This window comes from Bombina bombina, chromosome 1, assembly GCF_027579735.1.
Source record: "Bombina bombina isolate aBomBom1 chromosome 1, aBomBom1.pri, whole genome shotgun sequence".
Classification (NCBI taxonomy): domain Eukaryota; kingdom Metazoa; phylum Chordata; class Amphibia; order Anura; family Bombinatoridae; genus Bombina; species Bombina bombina.
The window spans coordinates 765,699,726-765,726,498 of NC_069499.1; the positions used below are offsets into that span (position 1 = coordinate 765,699,726).

The 26,773-nt window shown below is 40.9% G+C and overlaps 1 protein-coding gene across 1 annotated transcript in view; it reads right to left on the minus strand.

Moving 5' to 3' along the window:
* The window catches only part of LOC128660873 (connector enhancer of kinase suppressor of ras 2-like), a 957,001-nt gene that overhangs the window by 595,369 nt on the left and 334,859 nt on the right, over positions 1-26,773 (minus strand). The window contains exon 6 of the mRNA XM_053714957.1: positions 2,990-3,109. Within this exon, the coding sequence (XP_053570932.1) occupies positions 2,990-3,109 (120 nt within the window). The remainder of the gene's footprint in view (positions 1-2,989; positions 3,110-26,773) is intronic.

Sequence of the window (26,773 nt, forward strand, 5' to 3'; positions counted from 1 at the left end):
TTTACAAATTACATTGCATTTGGCATTTCTTCTATTTAAATTAAAATGGAAAAACTGTCAGTTTCCCAGAGTGCTTCATTACTTTCTATGGGCTTGATAAGAAAAGATTCTCTAGTCTGCAAAAAAAAAAATTATAGTGCAGACTTTAAGGGACATAACACAGAATTTTCTAAGAAAAAAGGTAGGAACCTAGAAGTCCCGGAGAGATGAGAGATGTTTTCCACAGAAAGTAATGAAGCTCTCTGGGATACAAAATTTCACATGGGAGAGAGAAATTGACTGGCGAACCCTAAGTGAAATGTTTTACTACAATTTAACTTGCTTTTGTCTAAATGTTAGTATATATAATTTTTTTGTTAGTTAAATAAGCTTGTAAATTTTAAACAAATTTTACCATCATACAGCTGGCGAGAAAAATGAGTAAGACCAGCTTGTTTAAAATGTGTCAGACATACTCTGGGAACTCCCCTGTTCAGCCCAGGCAACTGCCCTGTCCCGCTCACTTTCTGAAACTGTCCATTTAATTTTACAACGGGGCAAATACAAAGTGCAATGTAATTTGTTAAAGATACACATAAATATATAAAGTATGATCCTAATTTGTTAAAGTAACACTTTAAAAACATAATCATAATTTGTAAAATCACTGCAAGATGTAAATATAAATGTATTAAAATATAAAAGAGAACATGCAAAGCTTAAATGTAATAATACTGAAAGGACCCAGTCTGATTTATAGTAATATAAAATACAAAGTACAAAAGTGTAACTTTAACAAAACTCTCATAATATGCAGTGCTATATTGCTCTGGGCTTTTGTCAGGGTGCCAGGAATCAGACTGAGATGAGAAGTGCAAAAATAATCACACCTTTATTAATAACAAAGAACTAATAAAAAGTCCACAAATCAAATAACAAGCCAGGAGTCAAAGCCAGAGCTGGTAGTCAGAGGAGCCAAGTAAGGAGCCATAGCGAGTAGTCAGACGGGCCGAGTCAGGAACCAGGAGGGACATCAGACAAGCCAGGTAATACACAGGAACTCACAAACAGGTCTGAGACAACGCAAGGGCAAAGCATACTGAACAGAGGCCCTTTAAATACTGAGACTGCAACCTGTCTCACACGGATGATGTACACCAGTCCGGCCATAAGGGGGGTGCAGGAAATGGGCAGGCACCAGATTCAGTAAGAGGTAAGTAAAATGGCTGCCAGCAGCACATGGCAAACAAAGCAGGGACAAAACCCTGACAGCTTTACTCTCATTCAGATACAGAAATGAGAGAGATATCACAGTGCTGAAGAGTTCTGCTCTTTATCTTTTGAGCATTCAGTGAGTTCAGCCCCGTGAAGTCTGAACTACAATTTCTCTCCAAGCTGGAGAATCCTTTGAATATCAGGGCCCCTGTATACTGCATATCTATATAACTAAGCTTCATTTGAAAATCAGACTGCTGGACAAAGGTTGCATGTCAGTCTTTTTGTTTAAAATAGGTTTACACATTATTATTTCCTACAAATGTTGCAATGTACTTCCCACATAACATCTTTTATATCGGGGTGGTGTCTCTATGACACAAATGAAAACAAATTTACTGCCACGTCAACTTTGTGCTTCCACCATATTCCTTGGATTTATTGACTGGAACTGTAGTACTTAATAAATTATTTTTCTTATGATTTTTTTATATGTAAGCAATTAAGCTGTAATTCTTTATATATATTATGGATTCATAAGAAAAAATAACTAATGTTTCTTTTATGTCCATTTTAAAAAACAAGGTACAATGGGCCCTTTAGAGGACTATTCTTTTAAACAAATAATGGTTAATTTGAACACACGCTATCAAAAATGTTTGCCACCCCTACCCTATACTTGCATGGGGACAATTTAACAGTGGTTTTCCAATCCGTCAGAAAATAATTTCAAGCAGCTTTTTATGTGATTTTTGTACTTTTCAGTTTCTACAGATTTAAGCTTTGAAAACCCATTTTGACTTGTCTTGTTTACGATGGAAGAGAACAGTTTGCGCTTCAGATCAGTGGGAACACCAGCAAACATCTGGTAGAGAGGGGCTCAATAGAAGTAAATCACAGTGCTAATCCATAGGGAAATCATAGTTATCATTTAAGGGGTACAATTATATAATTTTGAAATAATAGAAATAATTCATATAACATTTTCAGCATTATTTTACTGTATGTGGTTAATTACTGAGTGGCACCATTATTCTTTCCACAGTAACAAAGCTTTATAGTCAGTTTCAGTGATATAAGCTTAGCTGGTATAAACCAATCTGCGAGATAAAACCTATTATTTTCTCTCTGACATTTGAACAGGATTATGCTGGATTGAGAACCAAATGTCTGTGTTTGCAAAGCACATTTCAGATTGTTACAATGGCATCTGCCTCCATGTGCCAGTACAGAACAGGCGTAACTCAAAATCCACTGGTATTCATACATTCATTAAAGATGCAGATTGTTGCCTGTTATTAAGAGAACAATTGTCAAAAGCCTTTGGGCTTTGGTGCTTCAGCTGGAACAGTCTGTTCTGTGCATTTCAATGCCAAGCAGATGACCATATTTTTTAGGAACACCGAAACATGGTAAGAACTTTAATAAATAGGCTTTACCGCATCATAAATCATATAATAAAATACAGGAGATATTGCAGGACTTTAGTGAACTTTTGGCACAGATACAGTGTATGCATTTAAAAATGATAACAGGTATTAAATACAGTAACAATGTGCACATTCTTATCTGTACTATGTTTAAAGAGAATATGATTCCATTACACAAGAGGAAGAAATGTCACTCAACTTAAGAGAAAGGCTATGCAAATGAGAAAATTGCGTGTTCTTTCTAAAAATTTAAAATTATTTGAAATAAATTAACACATTGGTCACTGTTATATCACAGCTTCAGACTACTGGATAAGTTAGACTTTATAGGACATTAAAGGCCAATGATATAGCATTGTACTTACCAGTCCTTCACTTGGCAAGATATTGGTGAGATGAACAACTTCTAGATGCGCTGATTGTGACACCAGAGAGTCAGATGAAAGAGAAATGATGTGATCACAGATCCCAGACAAAGTTTTACACTAAGAAAAACAACAAAAAATGTATTTAGTCATAATGAACAAGTATCTAAAGCAGCAGAAAAGCACTTCATTAAAAATGTGTTAACATCTTAAAGAGACATTCCAGCCAAAATTGGAATCCACATAATTGCAGTTATGTTTTGAATAGAAGCATTTTCGTAATATACATGTATCAGCAAAATGGCTTCTAACAAAAGCTATAGCTGTTTCAAAAGTGTATTTAACCCCTTAAGGACCGGGCATTTCAGACTAAAACTTCCCAAAAAGACCAGAACATTTTTAGCATTTTTGTCATCACTACATTTAAACAGAAATAGAGCCTTTTTTTATATTTACCTATCAAAACTATATATTTATTTTTAGTCGACAACCCAGAGTATTGATCTAGGCCTATTTTGGTATATTTTATGCCGCCATTTCACTGCCAAATGCAATCAAATAAAAAAAATCTTTTTCACAAACTTTAGGTTTCTCACTGAAATTATTTACAAACAGCTTGTGCAATCATGGCTCAAATGGATCCCCCTCTCCCTCCTTTTTTTCGTAGCGTAGCGGTCCCACCCGCTCCCGCCCCCTCCCGCCCCCTTTCAGCGACCCGCCTCCCTCATTACACTCCCACACACCAACAATCGGCACCACCGCTGTTTGATGCAGAGAGGGCCACAGAGTGATGGCGCACTGAGAACATCATAGCTATGCTTCACATGCACATGCCGAGAAAAACTAAAACAGTGATAACTTTTACTAGAAGCATTTTTGCAAACATGCATCTAGCAAATATATTTCTATTTAATAATGTTATTCATCTATGTGCATTTAAATTTTGACGGGAATGTCCCTATAAATAAATAATGCATAAATGTATAAATGTTTATGAAAAGATTTTTAAGTTCATACCAGACATTCACATGCATCAAATAATTATTTTTATTACAATCAAGGGCTCCGCAACCACCTATTTGTTTGGCTTTAATCTCAGAGCTGATTTTAGCCACAAAAACATTTGATTAATTAAATGTTAGTGCTCAAAGATTCCAGTATTTCCCAATTTTCCAAACAAATATTGAATTAGAAATGTATCAGAAATAAATATAAGGTTCTATCATTTTTTTTCTTCCCTGGTGGAGCACCATCTACTTGAAATGTTGTTGAATTAGTGTTTTCTAGATTCAATTACAATTTTTTTTTTATTTGTCATGATGAGAAGGGTGCCCCTTTATCCCCTAATAATTTACAGTAAGAAGTTTACTCCTAAAGCTATTATTTTATAAATAAGCATTAACATACAATAGGATTAGAAGTATTAACCAGTATATTCATATAGCTATATAAATATCTTTTACAAAAAATAATTTTATATATATATATATATATCCTATAATATAAAAGGCCAAGTGTGTTTGTCATACGCAGTAGAGACAGCACGAGGACAAACACACCTGGCCTTACCTGACATGCTGTTTGCTGTGAAAGTGCGCATGGTCGGTGGGAGCGTGGGCATGGTCGGACGGGAGTGTGGGCGTGGCCGACATGGTCGGGGCGTGGGTGGGCATGACAGGGGTGTGGTCGGGCGCGGTTGGCACGGGAGAGGGGAGAGAAATAGAAAGAGGGGGAGAGACAAAAAGAGATAGGAAAGAGCTAAAAAGAGAGGGTAGAGCAGAAGAGAGGGGAAAGTGCAGAAGAGAGGGGAAAGAGCAAAATAGAGGGAAGAGAAAGAAAAAGAGAGGGGGGAGAGAGAGCAAAAGAGAGGGGGGAAAGAGAGCAATAGAGAGGGGGTGAGAGAGAAAAAGAGAGGACTTTAGCACAGTTGATCTTGCGCAGTGTTGGGTTAGCTTGCAAGCGATAACTAAAAGGGCTTTATGTAGTGTGCCCCATATAAGTCTATAGGGTGAGAGAGTTCATGTGGTTGCAATATCAGAAGTCTTTACTCTACGCTAACCCATCCGCAGTCATTTTTCAACCTGAGTGAAAATAGTGCCCAAGCACAAAAAAAAATTAGAGTGCCACTTGTAATCTGGGCCTAAGTCTTTTTAGGGGCGATAGGAATAGAACTAGACAGATAGATAGATAGATAGATAGATAGATAGATAGATAGATATACAGGTAAACATACAAATAGCAAATTTTTTTAGTTTAAAAAGCATTGTACATCTCTGGTTGTTAAGGGATTTTCTGCTTATTATAGCTCAGGTCTCTCCACCATGGAAGACCGCACTATTAGACCCTCCCTCCCTCCTGCAGGATTCCTAGAATATTGCAATGTGTCGCCGCTGGCAGCTTGATCACGCAATTGAAAAAGCAACCCCTATAGAAAGACCAAACAGGTTATGTCGCTGGTCATTAAGGGGTTAATTTAAGTATAAATGTGCAAACCTCAAAATTTTTACAAGGGATTTTTCGATATTTTGAAATTATAATTACCATAGATTAGTTGGCATTAAATACAAATCTGTTATTGTTTGATAATATGTACAGCAACAGCATTATGGTTTCCCATTGAGCACTAGTAATTTCTTGCTAAGTGTATGAGATGTAATACATTTCTACGTGCTAAACTGGTTTTCATATGCTCAGTTATCAATCACCTGGTGTTAAAACTGTGAGTCTTATGCAGCCAACACAAATCAATATTTAGGCCTTGTTCTTTATTAGGCACTAGTTGTAAAGCCTGTGTACACGGGCCAAAATGTTTAATGAAATAAATATACCTATCCTTTTGTCCCTCTGTCCCTATCCCTCTGCCCCTGTCCCTCTGTCCCTGTCCCTATCCCTCTGTCCCTATCCCTCTGTCCCTATCCCTCTGTCCCTATCCCTCTGTCCCTATCTCTCTATCCCTGTCCCTCTGTTCCTATACCCCTGTCTCTATCCCTCTGTCCCTGTCCCTCTGTCCCTAGCCCTCTGTCTCTAGCCCTCTGTCCCTGTCCCTCTGTCCCTATCCCTCTGTCTCTATTCCTCTATCCCTATTCCTCTGTCCCTATCCCTCTATCCATCTGTCCCTATCCCTCTATCTCTATCCATCTGTGCCTATCCCTATGTCCCTAACCCTCTGTTCCTATCTCTCTATCCCTGTCCCTCTGTCCCTAACCCTCTGTTCCTATCTCTCTATCCCTGTCCCTCTGTCCCTGATCCCTCCTCAAACAGCTCTCTAACACCCACCTCTAACTATTGCCACCATATTAGCTGTCTGCCAGTACCTATCACCCCCTTTTTTATTCTTTTTTTTTTAAAAACTTTTTTTCTGTAGTGTAGTGGACCCACCACCTCCCCCCCTCCCATGATCACCATTTAGTCCCCCTCGCACCTCCAAACCCCTTTTCTGTAGTGTAGCTGCCCTATCCCTCCCTGTTCCTTTAATTTCAGTAGCGTAGGACCCTTCCACTCCCTTTCCTCCCCCCTCCACTGCTGAGCTGCCCACCCGCCATCCGTCTCCTGCCCACACCTCCTGCCAGCACCAGTAGAAGATCGTTACAGACAGTGACACACACAATGTCACCATCTGTAATGATCAGGCATCTGCCCTCATATGGAGGTGAAGCACCAATTGTGCTCCGGCTCCATATGCGGCAGATGCCTGAAGTTTCAGGAGCTCCAGCTCTTGGCTGTAACATAACAGCTGAGTGCTGGAGCTTCCTGAAGCAGTCTCGCGCTGCAGGGATTTGGCTGCACGCACAAACTATGACAGCGACAGACGCATTACAAACGCGATTAGAGGGGCCAAATTATCAAGCTCAGAATGGAGCTTGATGCCCCTATTTCCACGCGAGCCTTCAGGCTCACCGTAAACAGCAGTTATGAAGCAGCGGTCTAAAGAAAGCTGCACCATAACTGGTCCGATCCTATATGATCGGCATGATTGACACCCCCTGCTAGCGGCCAATTGGCCGCGAATATGCAGGGGGAAGCATTGCACAAGCAATTCTGGTGAACTGCTTGTGCAATGATAAGTTCCGACAGCGTATGCTGTCGGCATTCAGCGATGTCTGGCAGACATGATACACTACAGCGCAGTGACACGCAGTCACTAGAGGCAGGTGAGGCAGGGCTTCACCTCTCATATGGGCAAAAATATATTTTTTTCTTATTGGCCTAAAAAAAAAAAAATTAAAAAAAATATTGCAATTTTTTTTCCCCCCAGCATTTTTTTTTACATAGCTACATGTTGTGCAATGGAGAGGCACAAGCAGGTCTGCTGGCTGCTGCCCTCCATTACACAACATATTGCGCCACCTGCTGGATGAAAGTGGTTAAGATCATTGCATGGCCCATAAGTGCTTATTTGAGGCTGGCCTCTTTGGGGCTGACCCAATGCAGTGAGAGGCATCAGTCAGGGGAACTTAGGGTTGGGGCTGGATGTTAAATCATATAAAACCAAACAAAAACGGAAAAAAACTACTTTCATTTATTTTGTTGCTGCCCTGTGCAGATGCCAGCTTTGCTTCAGTAAAAAAGAAAGTTCTGTACTTCCCCTCCAAGTGCAGTGGAATGTTCCACTGTCACTTCCTTACAGAGCAGTAAGAGATGCAGAGAGCAGTGTTTTAGCCACATTTTATTAAAGTGCTGCAACCTTAGATTTTGCTGAAATGTATTCTGTTAGTGAAAATTATAATTTTATGAAGGTGGTTTAGTGGTTTTTTTACTCTTTTACAGCAGTTTAAGGATAGTTTTTGTATTTTGTTTTCTCAAACTTTACACCCACTACATTAGCAGCTTGCCTCTGTACTGCACACTAGTTTATAGTCTCATCACTCTTTCTGAGCTTCTGAACTCTCTGTAGCTCTGCAACTGTGTTTTCTCACAACATTAGCTTACTATTATGCTGTTTGTATGGATGAGTTGTTATTTGACCAGAGTAAGCTAGACCAAAAGCATGGTAATGTAAAATGAAACCAAGCAATTTAGAATTAGTTATAGAAAATATTCTCCATGGCTCCTGTAGCTATAGTATTTCATTTAAACCAGTGATTCCTTAGGTGTATGTTGGACAACCCTGATGTAGACAACAAATAATAATTTATTAATGCTCCCATTCATATGTGCTGTTCTGTTTCAGATATTTAAAATAGATTGTAGACTATTAGCATTTGATAGTCACTTAAAATATTACTTAAACATTCAGTGGTGCCTCCCCCATTTCAGTGTTCCCTCTCTCCCCACTTATGCGTCTCTCTCCTCCCTCTCTCCCCCTAATGTCTCACTCCCCTCTTCTGTCTCTCTCTCCCCCCTCTGTCACACTCTATCTGTCTCTCTCTCCCCTCTGTCTCTCTCTCCCCCCTGTCTCTCTCTCCCCTCTGTCTCTCTCAAGTAAAAAGTATGTTTTAAACATATTTTAATGGGCCTGGATTTCTAGATCTCATAATCAGAGCAAGCATTTTGTTATCTGGCAAGAGTTTCTGTTACAATCCTTTAGACTAAAATCAGATGTTTACTAAGTTGACCAGTTTTCCAAGACACCATTTAAAAGGACATGAAACACATATGTTTTCTTTCATGATTTAGAAAGAGCATGCAATTTTAAATAACTTTCCAATTTACATCTAATATATAATTTTCTTCATTCTTTTGATATCCTTTGTTGAAAATCATATCTAAATATGCTCAGTAGCTGCTGATTGGTGGCTGCACACAGATACCTCATGTGATTGGCTCACCCATGTGCATTGCTATTTCTTCAACAAAGGATATCTAAAGAATGAAGGTGTATCCTAGCCACTGCCTCACCAGCCTCTGACGTCACTGCACGTCATTGCTACAGCGTATCATTTCGGACAGACATTGATAAATCGGCCCCATAGTATAGATATTCTAATGCAGAGTTTCCAACTGTCCTGCAGTTTGCAAGAATGTTAAGCTTTGCCAGGCATCTGTGAAAAAGAATCACATACAGAGGGCGCCTCCTAGTTTGATACTGGATTGTAACAGAGAACAAGTGTGTCTTGTATTGTAGTTATACTCACAAATACAGCAGCACCAAATGTGCTAAATGATGCAAGCTGGGAACTCTCAGTGTCCCAGCACACTGATCCTTGGTAGGATCTAGTGGCTCAGGTATCCAGGTACCGGGAAGATCAAATCAGGCTCAGGCTTTCAAAAAGTGTAGTATATTTTTATTTAAAAACAGAATAAAAACTAAGGGTGTATGCATTCACCCAAAGCATGTAAAAACAACGTGTTTCTCAGCCAGCATAGCTGAGAAACGCATTGCAATCTGTAATTTGCATTGACTGCAACACGTTCCGAAAAAGTTGGGACAGGGGAAATTTAGGACTAATAGCGATGTGACAAGTTGAAATAAGAAAGTAATGTGAAACAGGTGAGGCAATCGTGTAATGATAGTATATAAGGAGCCTCCAAAAAGGCTTCCCAATCTGCCAACAGATGCAGCAGCAAATAATACAACACTTTAAGAACAACATTCCCCAAAGACAAATCGGTAGGATTTTGAACATTTCAACTTCTACAGTGCACAATATAATTAGAAGATTCAAGAAATCAAGTCAAATCTTGGTGCATAAAGGACAAGGCTAAAAACCACTTCTGAATATGCGTGATCTCCGATCCCTCAGGCGTCACTGTCTCAAAAACCATCATGAGCCATGTAATGAATATCCTGACATGGGCTCTGGAATACTTTAGTAAACCTTTGTCTGTCAACACCATTCGCTGCTGCATCCACAGATGCAAGTTAAGGCTTTACTACGCAAAGCTGAAGCCCTTCATCAAAACTGTCCAGAAGCACCGATGACAGTAGCACAGTGGAATTGTGTTTTAAGGTCAACATTTCAAGATTTGGACTTTCTTTTCTTTTAAACATTTCAAATAGTTTTTGGAAAAAACAGCAGTTGTGTTCTCCAGGCCACAGAAAAAAAGGACCATCCAAGCTGTTATTAGCGTCAGGTCCAAAAGCCAGCATCTGTCATGGTATGGGGTGTGTCAGTGCCCATGGCATGTGTAACTTGCACATCTGTGAGGGCACCACTAATGCAGAAAGATATCTATACATTTTGGAGCTACATACGCTGCCATCCAGACGTCTTTTCCAGGGACGTCCCTGCATTTTCCAGCAGGGCAACGCCAAACCACATTCTGCCTGGATCACAAGCACATAGTTGAGTAAACAGAGAGTGCAGGTGCTAGCATGACCTGTCTGCAGTCCTGACCTGTCTCTGATTTTGAATGTGTGGCGCATTATGAAGCGCAAAATAAGGCAACGAAGGCCTGGTATAGTTGCACAGCTGAAGACATGCATAATGGATGAATGGGGGGAAATTCTGCTTGATAAACTTAACCAACTGGTGTCTTCAGTGCCCAAACGCTTAATAAGTGTTATTAAAAGAAAAGGTCATGTCACACTGTGATAAACAATCAACTGTCCCAACTTTTTTGGAGTGTGTTGCAGTCATCAGATTTGAAATGAGTGTATATTTTCAAAAATACATTTAATTCACAAACACCTAGATTAGGAGTTTTGCATTCCAGTTTTAACGCTGAAAAATGGCAATTTCAGTGTAAAAACCGGAACGCAGCCATTACGAGTCGTGTCAGTATAGCTATACCGCAAGCATTTTAGCCTGTAACGCAATGTTAGTCATGCACTCAAAAAAATTACATTTTTGAGTGGGATTTCCATAGCGCTGCCATTGCAAGTTGTGCGGTGAGGCTAAAATGCTTGCGTTACAACCTATACCGACACCATCCATTCCACAATCTGAAACCAGTAATTATGAGTTTTGCGCCACAAAAATGTTTCACAAAATTTATAACTAAACTGTTACAAAGTACACCCATAAACTACCTATTAACCCTTATTCCACTGCCCTCCTGCATCGCAAACACTATAATAAAGTTATTAACCCCTCATCTGCCGCTCCAGACATCGCCGCCGCTAATAAAATGTATTAACCCCTATTCCGCCACTCCCCACTATCGCCCACACTATAATAAATATATTAACCCCTATTCCGCCACTCTCCGACATCGCCGCCACTAAATAAAGTTATTAACCCCTAAACCTCTGGCCTCCCACATCACTGCCACTAAATAAACCTATTAACCCCTAAACTGCCAGCCCCCCACATCGCAAAAAACTAAATTAAACTATTAACCCCTAAGCCTAACAAGCCCCTAACTTTATATTGAAATTACAAGATCTCTATCTTAAAATAAATAAAAACTTACCTGTAAAATTAAAAGAACCTAAGTTTAAACTATAAATTAAACTAACATTACTATTATCCTAAAATTAAAATAACTACAAATTAAATAAACTAAATTACACATTAAAAAAACCTAACACTACAAAAAAAAAATCTACAATTACAAAAAATAACAAACACTAAATTATGAAAAATAATAAACGAAATTATCCAAAATAGAAAAATTACACCTAATCTAATAGCCATATAAAAAAGCTCCCCCCAAAATAAAAAAAACCTAGCCTACAATAAACTACCAATAGCCCTTAAAAGACCCCCCAACAGTAAAACCCACCACCCAACCAACCAACCCCCCAAAATAAAAAACCTAACTCTAACAAAAACCTAAGCTACCCATTGCACTCAAAAGGGCATTTGTATGGGCATTGCCCTTAAAAGGGCATTCAGCTCTTTTTCATTGCCCTGAAAAGGGCATTTAGCTCTTTTAAGAAAAGCCCAAACCCTAATCTAAAAAACAAACAACCAAAAAAAGTTTAAAAAAACCTAACACTAACCCCCGACAATCCACTTACAGTTTTTGAAGTCCGGACATCCAGGCAGCGAGATCTTCATCCAGGCGGCGAGGTCTTCATCCATCCAGGCGGCAGTGGAGGCTCCTCTATAGGAACATAGTCGCACGTGAACCTGTCTCTGATTTTGAATGTGTGTCGCATTATGAAGCGCAAAATAAGGCAACGAAGGCCTGGTATAGTTACACAGCTGAAGACATGCATAATGGATGAATGGGGGGAAATTCTGCTTGATAAACTTAACCAACTGGTGTCTTCAGTGCCCAAACGCTTAATAAGTGTTATTAAAAGAAAAGGTCATGTCACACTGTGATAAACAATCAACTGTCCCAACTTTTTTGGAGTGTGTTGCAGTCATCAGATTTGAAATGAGTGTATATTTTCAAAAATACATTTAATTCACAAACACCTAGATTACGAGTTTTGCATTCCAGTTTTAACGCTGAAAAATGGCAATTTCAGTGTAAAAACCGGAACGCAGCCATTACGAGTCGTGTCAGTATAGCTATACCGCAAGCATTTTAGCCTGTAACGCAATGTCAGTCATGCACTCAAAAAAAATACATTTTTGAGTGGGATTTCCATAGCGCTGCCATTGCAAGTTGTGCGGTGAGGCTAAAATGCTTGCGTTACAACCTATACCGACACCATCCATTCCAGAATCTGAAACCAGTAATTATGAGTTTTGCGCCACAAAAATGTTTCACAAAATTCATAACTAAACTGTTACAAAGTACATCCATAAACTACCTATTAACCCTTATTCCACTGCCCTCCTGCATCGCAAACACTATAATAAAGTTATTAAACCCTCATCTGCCGCTCCAGACATCGCCGCCGCTAATAAAATTTATTAACCCCTATTCCGCCACTCCCCACCATCGCCCACACTATAATAAATATATTAACCCCTATTCCGCCACTCTCCAACATCGCCGCCACTAAATAAAGTTATTAACCCCTAAACCTCTGGCCTCCCACATCACTGCCACTAAATAAACCTATTAACCCCTAAACTGCCAGCCCCCCACATCGCAAAAAACTAAATTAAACTATTAACCCCTAAGCCTAACAAGCCCCTAACTTTATATTGAAATTACAAGATCTCTATCTTAAAATAAATAAAAACTTACCTGTAAAATTAAAAGAACCTAAGTTTAAACTATAAATTAAACTAACATTACTATTATACTAAAATTAAAATAACTACAAATTAAATAAACTAAATTACACATTAAAAAAACCTAACACTACAAAAAAAAAAAAATCTACAATTACAAAAAATAACAAACACTAAATTATGAAAAATAGAGGAATTATGGGGAGGCGGAGCTATAGAGCGGTCGCATAGACAGAGAGCTCCGGGCAAGCAGCAGCCTTAAAACTTTAAAAACCGCTCAAAAAGTTCAAACGCATAAGCCTTACACGACCCTACAGTCCTTCTACATCGGACAGGTCAGTGTCGGCCAAAGAAGCGTGAGGGGGAATTCCACCGCCCCGGCACCCAGATAGTCAGTACACAGAGTGGCGCGAAAGCGCAGATATCATCTCACCGGTAAGGTGCAAGGAAGCAGCAGAGAATTGAAGCGGCAAAACCGGAGGGGAGTAAAAGGGTACAGAAGTTAGTGAAGGAACTGCCAAGTACCCAAAGTAACAGTGAGTAACAGAGAGATCATACCTCTCACAGACACAGACCCACGTGGCAGGGGAGACAATACATAGCGGTGCATACGGAGCTGCAATTAAACATCAAACAGACACAATACGAGCACGCTACAGATAAAAGACTAATACATACATGAACCGGAAGGGGCATTTGTTGGAGGGGCCACCACAAGGCCCATAAACATTGGTACAAAAGACCCTTGAGGGAAAGGGCCCCATAAGTCACGTAGTGCACGGATTTTACAGGCCCTCACATAATCACCACGTGGGGGGAAAAAGACATAACCAGTAAACTGGGACTAAAAGCTATAAACCCTCAACACAAGAACAGTATTGCAAAGGGGGAAAACCAATTCACATTCAACAGTGAGGATGCAATATGAGGAGTGATACCCCATGATCTGGCTCTCCCCCCATAACCCAATACACCCTCGCCTAGTTAACAGAAGGGACATTTCCAGCAGGGTGAAGACCAAAAACCTGTTGGGGGACTAGCACTGTCTATAAGGATTTCAGATAACACCATAGGGCCAGAACTCCAGCCAATACATAAAAGGTGCAGCTGAACAAAGGGGCACACACACTTCCCTGGGACTCATCACTAACCTGACTTCTGATATCTTAAAAAAAAAAGAGAGCTCAACCCCCAATCAACTGTATGCACAAATATTATCATAGCTACAAAAAAAAAACAGAAACAATGGCTTCTAAGAACAAGAATGCAGAACGCAGAACAAGACATCTGGCGGAGATACATGCAGATTCCAACAATGAGGACACAATACAAGACTCTCAGTTAAAAGATACCCACCCCATAGTCTCTCAGCTGTCAGCGTTGTTCCTCCCAAAGATTGAACAACTCCAAAATGGGATGGACTCTCTTTCATCTGAGTTTAAACACTTCTCAACAAGACTGACACAAGTCGAACAAAGAATATCAGATACGGAGATTAGACAACGTGATACCAACACGAACGTCACACAACTACAGAGACAAAATTCCCTACTACTAGCAAGAGTAGATGACCTGGAAAACAGGTCGCGGAGGAACAACCTGAGAGTTGTGGGGTTGCCAGAGTCAGTCCCAGGCACTGAATTGATACGCTTCGCAGAAGTTACCTTACCACAAATACTAAAACTCACAGAAGCTGACATTCCATGTATAGCAGAAAGGGCTCATAGAGTCGGTAGGACGAGAGAAATGGACAATAGAGATACACCACCCAGGCAAGTTATGATAAAATATCTAAATTTTAAGGACAAAGTTCAACTGTTGAGAGCATACAGACAAGCTGGACCTATCCAGTATGAGGGCAAAAAACTACACATCTTTCAAGACTACTCGGCGGATGTAACCAGGAAGAGGAGAGAGTTTTCTCCATACTGCAGACAGTTGATTGACAAAGGAATCCCAGTGGCACTATTGTACCCAGCAAAACTAAGGGTTCAGACACCTCAGGGCCCAAGACTCTTTGAATCGACGGGTCAAATACAGAAATACCTAAGACAGGTGGCAGGAGATGAAAATCAGCAGGAAGAGGAGGAACAACGTCCAATGGCAGAGCAGTGAAACCAGAACTACAACTCCCATGGGGAGGGACTTCACACAAGCAGGGCAAAACCTGACATTGGACCGGTAGTAAGAATAAAGAACAACGGTCTTCATCCAAGGACTATAAAAAGGCACTGAAATGGACAGTACTAACTAAGTATTACAGTTCAAGTTATTGGGGGGGGGGGGGAGGGTTGGTTACTCTCTTATAAAGGGAAAAAAAAAAAAAGAAAGGAAAAAGGGGGGGAAGAGAGAGGTTTGTTCAAGTTATCACTGTTCTGTTTTTTGTTTTTGTTTTTTGAATAAGATTAAGAAAGTAGCGAGTTGGGAAAACACTGCGCCTGAATTAACTTGTTGTTTAAACTGTTTTTCTCTTGTTTTCTACAAGCAGGGTGGACTCAGTTCAAGACCTCCCCTGGGACTCAGCTACAACACTAAGAAAAGGCGTACAAGTAGGCCATAGACATATCTAAACACCTGTTGTGAACACAGTAAGGGTAAGTGCATACTTGAACAAAACATACACTACACAAAACCGCATAGTAGGCACACAAAAATCACAGGAAAATGTCACTAGATCAGATTAAGATAGTAGCATGGAACGTGGGTGGTGTCACGTCACCCATAAAGAGAAAGGCAATTCTTAAATATCTTAAAAAACAAAGAGCTGACATTGCAGTACTGGAGGAGACACATCTATCACAAGAGGAACACAGGAAACTCCAACAAGATTGGGTTGGAGAAGTCAACTTCACACCATATGAAGCTAAAAGAGCAAGGGGGGTAGCCATTCTCTTCAGGAAACAGTTACCATACAAGATAACTCACAGGGAGATAGACAAGGAGGGTAGATACATCATTTTAAATATAGAAGTGGAACAAACAGCATTCACTCTCTGTGGACTATATGGCCCCTTACACAAGAAGGCTGAGTTCTGGCAGGCAATACAAGGGAAACTATTAACGTACACAGGGACACAGCTAGTGGTAGTGGGAGACTTCAATATAGCACCTCAGGTACCGGCGGACCGATTTCCCAACCCAGACAATCCAGGGATTACAAACCACCCAGCCGCATACTGCAAAAAAGAAACCAGGATACTGAATAAATTTAAAAGGGCGTTGAATTTGACAGACATTTGGAGGGCGAGACATCCAGACAGTAGAGACTTTACATGCATATCCCCATCCAAACAGACATTATCAAGGATAGACTTCTTCCTTATATCATCTACCCTGAGCACACAGATTTTAGACACTAAAATTGACACGGTCACACTGTCAGACCACGCACCAATCTCACTGATTATGATGGTGGGCCCCAGACGACCCAAAAGGGAAGGATGGAAATTCCCATACTACTTGTACAGGGATGCTAATCTCCTAAACCATCTTAAGGGGGAATGGTTACACTATGCAGAAGCCAACAAAGCACACATGTCAACACCGGGCTTATTTTGGGACACAGCAAAGGCGGTTCTAAGAGGAGTTATCATGACATATGCATCAGGGGTTAACAAGAAATACAAACAAAGAGAAGACATATTACTAAGACAAGTCACAAACGCATATAATAAATATCTTAGAGCCCCTAACGCAGAGAACAGGCAAAAGTATACCGGAGTCAAACTACAGAGGGACACATTCTTACTACAAAACGCTAAAGGAACCATTAGTAGAGCCAGAGCACGTTTTTACAGATACGGTAACAGGATAAGCAGTACATTAGCTAATATCACTAGGTTAGTAAGAAAACCCAATGTAATACAGACACTGAAGATTCAGGGCAGGTCCTTAACCACAGAAGCTGAAAAACAGCAAGCATTCTGCGAATACTATTCAGAATTATATACACCACATCCAGTTGACAGAGGACACAGGGAACAGTTTTGGAAGGGAATTAAATTACCTCAAATCACGGAGGAGAACCTCCAACTCTTAAATGCACCGATCTTAGTACAGGAAATACATAAGACAATAGGGCACCTCCCCCTAAATAAGACGGCTGTCAGCCGCTTTGGAATCAGTCCGGGATGCAACCCAACTGCTAGCGTGAATAGAAAGCACACGCTAGCACACTGAGAAATATCCAGGACGTGACCCACTCAGGAAACAGATGAGAAAGATTACAAAAAATAATAGTTGCTCCAGAATGCAGGGAAACCACAAAGGAAAAAACGTCCCTTTAAGCAGGTCAAAGAATATAAAGGAAATGCTCTTATTTGCAGCTTAGAAAAAAGGTCCTCATTAGCAGGCTTGTAACAAAGTTCCCTTTTGCAGCTTTGAAAAGTAAATGTCCCTTTAAGCAGGTTATAACAAAACAGAAAGTCAAAGTTCTCCTTTGCAGTTTGTAAAAGAAAATGTCCCTTTAAGCAGGTTTATAACAAAACAGAAAGTCAAAGTTCTCCTTTGCAGTTTGTAAAAGAAAATGTCCCTTTAAGCAGGTTTTTATTAATCAAAGAAATGATTGTGGAATAAGGCAAAAGCAAGGTCAGGCAGGCAGAAGTCGGCATCCAAACATAAGCAAAAAGGGTTAAGACAAAAGGCTTGGTCAGACAGGCAGAAGTCGGTATCCAAATATCAGCAAAAGGGTTAAGGCAAAAGGCTTGGTCAGACAGGCAGAAGTCGGTATCCAAATATCAGCAAAAGGGTTAAGGCAAAAGGCTTGGTCAGACAGGCAGAAGTCGGTATCCAAATATCAGCAAAAGGGTTAAGGCAAAAGGCTTGGTCAGGCAGGCAGAAGTCGGTATCAGGAAAACAGATTTTGACAAGGTACTCACAAACTCCAAGGGAAACAAACAAACGGGCCCCGATTCAGATCTCCCGCCGTGGTTTAAAGGCAGGAGCGGCAACGTCATCAGAGGGGTGTGTCGAGAAAGCGTCACGTTGCTAAGCAACGTGACGTCAGTCACACAGAGGAGATCCGGGAGCCGCGGCGACACGGCAATGAACGGACGAAATCATGACAGCACCCCCCTCCTCAAGGACCCCTCCGGGGGACAGGACCAGGCCTATCAGGATGAGTCTTGTGGAAGGTCTTGATCAAAGTAGGAGCATTTACTTGATGAGCCGGTTCCCAAGAACGTTCTGTGACTGGATAACCTTTCCAATGAATGAGATAATACAATTTCTTGCCACGCAACTTGGAATCTAGAATATGGCTGATCTCAAACTCAGGGTGTCCATGCACAAATAACGGTGGAGGTTTAGAAAAAGGCTTAGAATACCTGTTAGTCATCACAGGTTTTAAAAGAGAAACATGGAATACCGGATGGACTTTGAGAGTCTTGGGTAAAGCCACCCGATAAGCAGTAGAACACACCTGACCCAGTATTCGGAAAGGACCCACGTATCGTGGTCCCAATTTGTTAGAAGGTTGTTTCAGGCGAAGAAATCGAGAGGAAATCCAAACTTTATCACCAGGGCGATATTTGGGAGTTTTCTTCCGTCGAAGGTCTGAAAAGAACTTGTAACGTCTAGAAGTTACAGAAAGAATACGATGTATTTTTTGCCAGTGTCGAGTTAATCTTCGGGCTGTAAGATCAGAAGCAGGATTCACTGTGGAGGAAGTATGCAAAGGAAATGTTCTGGGCTGATATCCGTAAGCTGCATGAAAAGGAGAAGTCTGAAGGGAGGAATTGTACCGGGCATTATGAGCCAATTCAGCCAAAGGAAGGTAAGAAGTCCAGTTAGAGTGATAATGATCCACATAATGTCTAAGATATGTTTCAAGACACTGGTTTACTCTTTCAGTCTGGCCATTCGATTGTGGGTGGTGAGAAGTAGAGAGAGATATAGTAGTTCCAAAATGTTTACAAAGTGACCTCCAAAATCGAGAAACAAACTGTACCCCTCTATCTGAAACAATATCTAGAGGAAATCCATGGATTCTTACAATATGGGAAATAAAAAGTTCAGAGAGTCTTTTGGCAGATGGTAATCCTGGTAAGGGTACAAAATGGGCAGTCTTAGTGAACCTGTCGACCACCACCCAGATAGTATTGTTTCCAGCGGACAAGGGAAGGTCGGTAATGAAGTCCATGGATACATGAGTCCAAGGCTGGTGAGGTATAGGCAATGGTTGGAGCAATCCTGAAGGAAGTTGGCGTGGAGTTTTGTTCATGGCACATTGTGTGCATACTGAGACGTAATCCTTCACATCTTGAGAGAGAGTAGGCCACCAGACATGTTGTTTGAGGTTTCGAGTGGTAATACTGATGCCAGGATGTCCAGAAAGAGGACTATCATGAGCCCAAAATAAAATCTTGGAACGAAGGCGTTCAGGAACAAAGAGTAAACCATCGGGAGGTTTACAGGACAAAGGAAGATTCCCTTGAGCCGACTGTAATTCTTGTAACCAGGAAGTTGTTAACTGGGCTATGACTTCATGAGGTTGGAGAATGGTACCAGACTCAGGAACTGGGGAATCTTGAAATTGTCTGGAAAGGGCGTCTGCTTTAATATTTTTTGAACCAGGTATGTAAGACAAATTATAGTGAAACCGGGAGAAGAATAATGACCAGCGTGCTTGCCTGGAATTCAATCGTTTGGCTGTTTGGAGATACAGAAGGTTCTTATGATCAGTGAGTATAGTAAATGGCAAAGAAGTACCTTCCAGCCAATGTCTCCATTCATCCAATGCCAGTTTGATGGCAAGCAACTCTTTATTCCCTACGTCATAGTTAAATTCAGAAGGAGTGAATTTTTTAGAGAAGAAAGCAACTGGATGAATCTTTCCAGTCTCTGGTATTCATTGAGACAGAACAGCTCCAGCAGCAACAGAGGAAGCATCAACTTCCAGGATAAATTGAAACTCAGGATTTGGATGACGGAGAATAGGTGCAGAGGAAAAAGCTTCTTTGAGAGACTCAAAAGCTTCTATAGCCTCAGGAGACCATTTTTTACAGTTTTGTCCTTTTCTAGTGAGAGCAGTAAGAGGAGAAGTAATAGTAGCAAAATTCTTGATGAACTTCCTGTAGTAGTTGGCGAAGCCTAGAAAACGTTGTAAAGCCTTCAAAGAATCAGGTCTAGGCCAATCCAAAATGGCAGAAAGTTTAGTAGGGTCCATTTCAAATCCAGATGCCGATATTACATAACCCAGAAAGGGTATGGATTTTTGATGGAAAGAACATTTCTCCAATTTAGCAAACAGATGGAATTCTCTTAAACGTTGAAGTACTTTCTTGACGTGGTGCACATGATCTTGGTGATTCTGAGAAAAAATTAAGATGTCGTCAAGGTATATGATGACAAAAATATTCAAAAATTCACGAAAGATCTCGTTTACAAAATGTTGAAAAACCGCCGGAGCATTGCATAGCCCGAAGGGCATGACCAAATATTCATAATGCCCAAATCGAGTGTTAAAGGCAGTCTTCCACTCATCTCCTTTGCGTATACGGATCAGATTGTATGCACCACGTAGGTCGAGTTTGGTGAATATGGTGGCTCCCTGAAGATAAGTAAAAAGTTCAGGAATAAGGGGTAGAGGATAACTGTTCTTGATGGTAATCTGATTTAATCCTCGATAATCAATACAGGGTCTTAATCCGCCATCCTTTTTTCCTACAAAAAAGAAACCAGCCCCTACAGGGGAAGAGGAGGGTCGAATAAATCCTCTAGCCAGATTGTCTTTAATATATTCTTCCAAAGCCATGTTTTCTGGTTTAGAAAGTGGATATGTCTTGCCTCGAGGATAGGCAGCCCCGGGAAGGAGATCAATGGGACAATCAAAAGGGCGGTGAGGAGGAAGACGTTCAGCTTCTTTTTTGGAGAAAACATCCACAAAGTCATGATAAGGCATAGGTAAGGAGTCCGGAGTTTCAACTGTGAGAGCAATAGAGAGTGGTAACTTGATAATCTTTTGAAGACATTTAGTCTGGCATGTAGATCCCCAGGAAGTGAGTTCACCGAAAGTCCAAGAAAAAATGGGATTGTGAATTTGGAGCCAGGGTAATCCCAAGATAATAGGAAATTGTGGAGTGGGGATGACATCAAAACAAATTGTCTCGGAATGAAGTATTCCTACGGTGAGGAGTAAGGGTTGAGTAGAAAACTGAATATATCCAGAACCCAAAGGATCTCCACTGACCGTAGAGACTGAAATGGAATACTCCTTCTTTATTAAGGGTATAGAGTGAGTAGAGACGAATGAAGAGTCAATGAACACTCCTCCAGCACCAGAATCAATTAGAGCTTGGGTATAAATCTTCTTATTTCCAATTAGAAGGGTTACTGGAACAAAGAGTTTCTTGTATAGGGAATGGCAACTGTTTTGGCTTAACTCAGTTCCCTGGACTAGAGTTAAGCCCTGGCTTTTACTGGCCTAGTAGGACAATCCCTTAAAGGGACATTATACACTCATTTTTTCTTTGCATAAATGTTTTGTAGATAATCTATTTATATAGCCCATAAAGTTTTTTTTTTTAAATTAATGTATAGTTTTGCTTATTTTTAAATAACATTGCTCTGATTTTCAGACTCCTAACCAAGCCCCAAAGTTTTATGTGAATACGCTCGACTACCTACTCCAGCTTGCTCCTGTTTGTGTAAAGGGTCTTTTCATATGCAAAAGAAGGGGGAGGGGGGGGGAGTGTCTTATTTGCCACTTGCAGTGGGCTTTCCAGATACCTTTTCAACAGAGCCAAACTGACAGCTTCTAAGTAAGTTTTTAAACAGTTTTATACTGGATTTTTATATCAGTATCTGTGCATATTATTCTTTATAGTAGTGTCTATTACATGCAGTTATATGAAAATGAGTGTATACTGTCCCTTTAATAAATGCCCTTTAAGGCCACAGTACAGACATAAGCCAAGAGTCCGTCTTCTCAAGCGTTCAGTCTCAGTTAATTTTATACTTCCCACTTCCATGGGTTCAGCCTGATCAGTAGTAGGAGAGACTGGAGTGACTGGATTAGAAAAACGAGGAGCCAAACGAAAAGGAGTTCGAGTTGAAGACCTCTGTGTTCTATCCTTTTCTTGTTGGCGTTCACGAAACCTGGCGTCGAGACTGATACAGAGATTTATTAAGGCTTCTAAGGACTCTGGAAGTTCACGATACACCAATTCATCCTTGAGACGCTCAGAAAGTCCTTTACGGAAAGCGGCTCTGAGTGCTCCCTGATTCCAAGTGGTTTCAGAGGCAAGGGTGCGGAACTCAATAGCGTATTGAGAGACTGGTTGATTACCTTGACGTAAATCCAGGAGAGTGGCTTCAGCAGCGGATGACCTTCCAGGTTTATCGAATACATTTGAGAACATAGATAGAAATGTATCAACATCCAAAAGTATAGGATCATTCTTTTCTAGCAAAGGTGATACCCAAGCCAAGGCTTTTCCTTTCATTAAGGAAATAAGAAATGTGATTCTAGAAGAGGGAGTAGCAAAAAGAGTAGGGCTATTTCGGAAATGAAGACGGCATTGATTCAGAAAGCCTCTACATTCTTCAGGATTCCCATCATATTTATCCGGAAGAGGTATCCTGGGACTTAGTTGTACCTGAGACTGATTGTTAGGAATCGAAGGAGGTAATGCCTCAATAGGATTAGGATTGGGAGGTGCGGTAGCAACCAAATTTTGTAATAGAGCAGTTATTTGATCAAGTTTAGTGTCCAGAGACTGCAAGTGAGTGGCATGAGATCCCAAGAGCTGTCCCTGGTGAGCCACGGCCATGGATAATTCAGTGGGGTCCATTTTTATGGCCCGTTTGTAATGTCAGCCGCTTTGGAATCAGTCCGGGATGCAACCCAACTGCTAGCGTGAATAGAAAGCACACGCTAGCACACTGAGAAATATCCAGGACGTGACCCACTCAGGAAACAGATGAGAAAGATTACAAAAAATAATAGTTGCTCCAGAATGCAGGGAAACCACAAAGGAAAAAACGTCCCTTTAAGCAGGTCAAAGAATATAAAGGAAATGCTCTTATTTGCAGCTTAGAAAAAAGGTCCTCATTAGCAGGCTTGTAACAAAGTTCCCTTTTGCAGCTTTGAAAAGTAAATGTCCCTTTAAGCAGGTTATAACAAAACAGAAAGTCAAAGTTCTCCTTTGCAGTTTGTAAAAGAAAATGTCCCTTTAAGCAGGTTTATAACAAAACAGAAAGTCAAAGTTCTCCTTTGCAGTTTGTAAAAGAAAATGTCCCTTTAAGCAGGTTTTTATTAATCAAAGAAATGATTGTGGAATAAGGCAAAAGCAAGGTCAGGCAGGCAGAAGTCGGCATCCAAACATAAGCAAAAAGGGTTAAGACAAAAGGCTTGGTCAGACAGGCAGAAGTCGGTATCCAAATATCAGCAAAAGGGTTAAGGCAAAAGGCTTGGTCAGACAGGCAGAAGTCGGTATCCAAATATCAGCAAAAGGGTTAAGGCAAAAGGCTTGGTCAGACAGGCAGAAGTCGGTATCCAAATATCAGCAAAAGGGTTAAGGCAAAAGGCTTGGTCAGGCAGGCAGAAGTCGGTATCAGGAAAACAGATTTTGACAAGGTACTCACAAACTCCAAGGGAAACAAACAAACGGGCCCCGATTCAGATCTCCCGCCGTGGTTTAAAGGCAGGAGCGGCAACGTCATCAGAGGGGTGTGTCGAGAAAGCGTCACGTTGCTAAGCAACGTGACGTCAGTCACACAGAGGAGATCCGGGAGCCGCGGCGACACGGCAATGAACGGACGAAATCATGACAACGGCAGGGCCAGATGGCTTGCCCAACGAATTTTACAAATTGATGAGAGAAGAGGTATCAAACACCCTGGCCAAACTATTTGATAAGATACCAGGAGGGGAAGAACTGAGCAAACGTTTCACGGAAGCACATATCTGTATCCTTCCGAAACCAGGAAGAGACCCAACAGCTAGAGAATCATATAGACCCATATCACTATTAAATAGCGACTATAAAATCTTTACCAAAATTCTGGCCAATAGACTAGCGACCATAATGCCATCCCTGATCCACAGTGACCAAACAGGGTTCGTCAAAGGTAGATCCTCAGTTCTCAATATCAGGAAAGTGCAATTAGTATTACAACACTACTGGAACAACAGGGAAGGGGGAAAAGTAGACACTCCAACACAAAGAGCGTGCATGCTGGCGATCGACGCGGAGAAGGCTTTTGACAAGGTATTGTGGGAGCATTTATTCTACACGCTGACCAGATATGGAATTCGGGGTTCCTTCTTCGGGTCGGTCGCCAGCATCTACTGGTCAGCCCAGGCCGCGGTGATTGTCAATGAAACGCTCTCTCCAAGATTCCGACTGGGGAGGGGAACGAGGCAGGGTTGCCCCCTGTCCCCTCTCCTTTTTGACCTGGCCATGGAACCACTGGCATAAAGAATCAGGACTTAAACACAAGGAATGAGGGTGGGGCGGGCGACTTTACACCTATCCTTATACGCAGACGATATGGTGTTATTCATATCAGACCCAGAAAGAGAAACACCACGATTGATGTCTATTATTGAGGAATTTAGCAAAATCTCGGGGTACCAAATTAATAAAGATAAGAGCGAAATCCTGTGGCTATCCCCATTGGGTCATAAAGAAGACCTAGGATTCAAATTTAAAATACTAGAGGATACTATTAAATATTTGGGGATAAGCTTATCAAAAGACCCCTCCAGATGGTATGCCCTTAACCACAAACCAATTATTAGCAAAATCATAGAAGATCTCAGAAATTGGAAAGCATTACCAGTATCAGTGTCGGGCAGAATATGCTTGATAAAAATGATCTTGTTTCCAAGGTTAATGTACACTTTCCAAATGATTCCCATGTTGTTGTACAAGAAAGATCTGAAGTATTTAAACACACAACTTGCAAACTTCATATGGTCGGGGAAAAAACACAGGATTAGCTTGGAGAAGCTGATGTGCTCGGTCCACGCTGGGGGCTTTGGACTGCCGAACTTGGAACTATATAACTGGGCCACGTCCAGCAAATACGTTCTGGACTGGCTAAGTAACACAAATCACTTCACACATAAAGAAATAGAGAGCAGTTTGGTTCAGCCATGGGCTTTAGCAATGTTACCACATATGGAGCTTCACAAAATACCTAAATTGACCAAGGACTCTCCACTCTTTGGGGAATCAATCAGGGCCTGGGCAAAAATGTGTAGGTGGATGGGGGTATCACATACATACACAATATTCATACCCATGGGAGGGAACCCGGACTTCCCAGCAGGACTGACTACGAAACCATTTCAACAATGGAAAGATAAGGGCTTACACTCAGTTAAACAGTTGGTGTCAGAATCTACTGGGCTAATCCACACTTTCCAAGACTTACAGAAAGATTTTTCACTACCTAGACAACACCACTTTGCATACTTGCAAATCAAACACTACGTAACACAATTGCAGAAACACATAAACTTTACAGACCATACTGACCCGATATCAAAACTGGTTTCCGTGACATCTCAGGGCGGTCACTCGGTCTCCCCCATATACAAAATGCTGATAGACATACCAAACCAAAAAAACAGGACAAGCCTGAGCAATAAATGGTCGGATATACTGCAGACTCAGATTTCAGAGGAACAAATCGCAAAAAGTGTGGAGAACGTCAGGAAAGCCACCATAGGAGCTGACGTAAGGGAAATGCACACAAAAACGATTCATAGGGCACATATCACTCCTAGGATATATAGTAAGTGGGTGAAGGAAGCAGACAATGTTTGTGTCAGGTGTAGGCAGCCCGACCCTGAATATGTACATTTACTTGAGACATGCCCAAGATTGACAAAATTTTGGGCTATGACGGAAAGATGGATGAACAAGACATGCTCTACCCAGATCAAACTGGATGGCAGGGCCATAATACTTCTAGATATCCCAGGTAACCTAGGCACACAGAAACGACTTATATATAACATAGTCCTCACAGCGAGGAGACTGATTCTCAGGGAGTGGAGGAAAAGAGACCCACCAACACTAGGGCAGCTCAAAAGTTTACTGCTGCAACAGATGACAATAGAACAGTTTGATACTATGGGAGATGTAAAGGAAAGGGTCAAAGTTTTTATGAGGAAATGGGAAAAGTTGATCCTACAACAGCCAGTCCAGATACAAAAACAGATAATACACCCATTCCGTAATTCAGAATACATTTTAACAGCACAACTGAGAGGGGAATGGAAAATATTGTAACGCTCACAACCAGGGAATGTGAGTCCCAGGGGATGGAGGAGTCCACCGCTGCGCATCAAAGGGGGAGGCATTCAAATGCAGAGCAGTTTCAGGATAAGAAGGCTAACTGGTAAGAATCTTTAACAGCTTGAAAGAACTTAAAAGCTGTAGATATAGGAACTGTGAGGGTAACTACAAAGGTGAGATGAATGAGATTAAAATTAAGGGAGGGAGGGTGAGGAAAAGGAAAGAGGGGGGGACAGTTTGACGGCAAAAAAAATTTTAATACAAATTTTGCTTTTGGAAGTATATCATGTTTATCAAGTTTATTGTAACCACCTGGCAAAAGTCTGTAAATGATGTTGAACTGTCACCCAATAAAAAAAGAATATTTAAAAAAAAAAATATGAAAAATAATAAACGAAATTATCCAAAATAGAAAAATTACACCTAATCTAATAGCCCTATAAAAAAGTTCCCCCCAAAATAAAAAAAAAACCTAGCCTACAATAAACTACCAATAGCCCTTAAAAGACCCCCCAACAGTAAAACCCACCACCCAATCAACCCCCCAAAATAAAAAACCTAACTCTAACAAA